Source organism: Moschus berezovskii, chromosome 14, assembly GCF_049115385.1.
Source record: "Moschus berezovskii isolate FMDL1 chromosome 14, NW_MosBer_1.0, whole genome shotgun sequence".
Lineage (NCBI taxonomy): Eukaryota > Metazoa > Chordata > Mammalia > Artiodactyla > Moschidae > Moschus > Moschus berezovskii.
In genome coordinates, this window is record NC_142473.1 from 52,413,207 (window position 1) to 52,416,624 (window position 3,418).

The 3,418-nt window shown below is 44.9% G+C and overlaps 1 protein-coding gene across 1 annotated transcript; it reads right to left on the reverse strand.

The window, feature by feature from the left end:
• On the reverse strand, nt 1-954 carry LOC129553913 (olfactory receptor 51Q1-like). The gene has a single exon (XM_055422596.2). It carries the CDS (start codon nt 952-954, stop codon nt 1-3), a length of 954 nt encoding a protein of 317 aa, XP_055278571.2.
• Nucleotides 955-3,418: the final 2,464 nt, after the last annotated feature.

Genomic DNA, 3,418 nt, shown 5'->3' on the forward strand with positions numbered 1-3,418 from the left:
TCACCTTAAATGCGTGTTTCTTTGAGAAATGAGGTGAAAAATTCCCTGGCGGATCTGCTTAGTCTTTACACTGTAGATGATGGGGTTCATCACTGGAGGCGCCAGCAGGTAAATATTGGCCATGATAACCTGTACTAGAGGAGGGGCATGCTTGGCAAATCGATGGGTCATAGACACCCCAACCATGGGCACATAGAGGACCAGAACAGCCAGCATGTGGGACAGACAGTTATTGAGGGCCCGCAGTCGCTCCGTCCGCGAAGCTGTGCCCAAGATACTTTTCAAGATGAGTGTGTAGGAGAGCACGATGAGCAGAGGGTCCATCACAATAATGAGCAAAACCACAGCAAAAGCATACCAGTTGTTGACTCGGGTGTCAGCACAGACCAGGCGAATCATATCCTGGTGGAGGCAGTAGGAGTGAGAGAGAAGGTGGGAGCGGCAGAAGGGCAGGCGCTTGAGTAGGAAAAGGGAGGGAAGAACAGCCAGAACACAGCGGCAAAGGATGGCTAGTCCCATCCTGCCAACGACACTGTTGGTGAGGACGGTGGCATAATGAAGGGGGCGGCAGATGGCTACGTAGCGGTCAAAGGACATGGCCAGTAGGACTGAAGATTCCATAACGGAGAATGAATGGAGGAAGAAGAACTGGGCAAAACAGCCCTCAAAACTGATCTTCTGATTGTTAAACCAGAGGAGCTGCATGACTGTGGGCAGGGTGCTGAGGGTGAGACCCAGGTCAGTGAGGGCCAGCATGGAGAGGAACAGGTACATGGGCTGGAGGAGGGATGGCTCTGTGCGGATGACAGCAAGAATGGTGGTGTTTCCCGTGATGGAGATGGTGTAGAGACAGCAGAAGGGGATGGAGATCCAGATGTGGTAGGCCTCAAATCCAGGGATGCCCGTGAGGATGAAGTAGAAGGGGTCTTGGGTGGTGTTCATCACCTCGGACATGGTAGGCAAATGTAGTTTCCTGTTGAAGCTCTTCACTCAGAGGGAACCAGAAACATTAAAAATAATCTTTATCTTTGCCTTGTTTGATCTAAACTCTATCTGAATAGAGATACAGAGCTGTTGAGTGTTACTAAGGAAGCTTAGGAAGACAGTGGTTGCTCTTCCCTGCAGAGACTGTTTCCACACAACTCATATTCTCCTGATAAGTCTATACACATTAACTCATGAACAAATCTTTAATTATTTTCCTGCCTGTAGTTTTCAATTCCCATTGTTTTCTTAGTGCCCTGGAATCTTCCTTTTATCCAAACCACATTACTAATATTATTCTCACAAAGACTTAGAATGAGCTCTTAACTGGGTAAGACCTAGCCCTCAGCTTTTCACCCAGCATCTCCTTTTGAAATTTTCTTTGAGTGTTATTAGACTTCTCACTTGTTTCACTTATTCTAAAGTCATCACTGACTCTTCCTCTACTTCTTATTCATTTCATCATGCAGTAAGGTCATTTTTCATCTTGATCAGGTCTTATTTCTAATCTATCTTCTTATTCTCATTAGTTGATATCATCTGACACCATAGACTCCATGTGTGTAATATTAGAAGAGAACTGGAGGCAAAGGTTGGGATACAGAGGAAAAGAAAGAAAGTAGAGTTCAGGTGAGGATAATCGTATTTACTGGCTGTCTCAATACTTCAGCGCTGTTCTAAGTGGATTTCCTGTGTTAGTTTAGATCATCCTCTAACAATAGTTATCACCCCTCCTTCCTTTCCCTCAACATTACCAGAGAAATATTATTTGTGGTTTCTCCTACTTGGGTGGTTCCCTCTCCACCGCCTGTGGCTTCTGTTTTCTCAGTTTGTCACACAGAGTAGATGTTATAAGCTCTATGCAAATCTCTAGGCTAGCAGTGGAGAGGTGTGGCAAGTCCCTTCAGAATTGCATGGAGAGACATAGTGAGACCTGGAGTCCCAATGGGCAGGCAGAAAAGTTAGCTGTCACTGTAAGAACTTTGTTGCCTCTGGTGTCCTTGTGGAGAGACAACTCAAGAAACCACATCGATACTCTGTTTTTACAACTTGTTAACTTATATGCAGAGTACATCATGAGAAACGCTGGACTGGAGGAAGCACAAGCTGGAATCAAGATTGCCAGGAGAAATATCAATAACCTCAGATATGCAGATGACACCACCCTTATGGCAGAAAGTGAAGAGGAACTAAAAAGCCTCTTGATGAAAGTGAAAGAGGAGAGTGAAAAAGTTGGCTTAAAATTCATCATTCAGAAAACTAAGATCATGGGATCTGGTCCCATCACTTCATGGGAAATAGATGGGGAAACATCTATATTCTCACTTCATGGGAAATAGAGTGTCAGACGTTATTTTTTGGGGCTCCTAAATCACTGCAGATGCTGACTGTAGCCATGAAATTAAAAGACGCTTACTCCTTGGAAGGAAAGTTATGACCAACCTAGATAGCATATTAAAAAGCACAGATATTACTTTGCCAACAAAGGTCCGTCTAGTCAAGGCTATGGTTTTTCCAGTAGTCATGTATGGATGTGAGAGTTGGACTGTGAAGAAAGCTGATCGCCGAAGAATTGATGCTTTTGAACTGTGGTGCTGGAGAAGACTCTTGAGAGTCCCTTGGACTGCAAGGAGATCCAACCAGTCCATTCTAAGGGAGATCAGTCCTGGGTGTTCATTGGAAGGACTGATGCTAAAGCTGAAACTCCAATACTTTGGCCACCTCATGCGTAGAGTTGACTCATTGGAAAAGTCTCTGATGCTGGAAGTGATTGGGGGCAGGAGGAGAAATGGACGACAGAGAATGAGATGGCTGGATGGCATCACCGACTCAGTGGACATGAGTTTGAGTGAACTCCTGGAGTTGGAGATGGACAGGGAAGGAGTGCTGCAATTCATGGGATCGCAAAGAGTCGGACACAAATGAGTGACTGAACTGAACTGAGCTGAATATGATTTGAAACTACATGTTTATGCTTGAAGAAAACTGCTTAGGATGTCAAAAACTAGGCTTAAAAAGCTTTGGTCTCTAAGCAGTCTGAAGCTGGGGCAGCACTAGAAGAGCCAGGTGAGTTGTCAGGTGGAAGAAATATCACATACCAGTTATCAGGAGCATTCACCTTGCAGTGATTCTCTGGACATACTAAGATGACATTTTCTAATATGTTTATAAGATAAGTAAATGCTGAGAACTTTATCAAACCTAAACTAGAGGGCTTCTGGTAGCTCAGTGGTATAGAATCCACCTGCCAGTACAGGAGATACAGGTTCGATCCCTGATCTGGGAAGATCTCACATGCCTTGGAGCAACTAAACCCATGTGACACACTATTGAGCAGTAGTCCACCTGCCCCAGCTACTGAAGCCCATGTGCCCTAGAGTCTGTGCTCTACAACAAGAGAAGAAACTGCAGAGAAAGAAGCCTTCACACCACA

Bases quoted from the DNA above. Each gene is read 5' to 3' on its own strand.
- LOC129553913 (XM_055422596.2), bottom strand. From the start codon at position 954: ATGTCCGAGGTGATGAACACCACCCAAGACCCCTTCTACTTCATCCTC.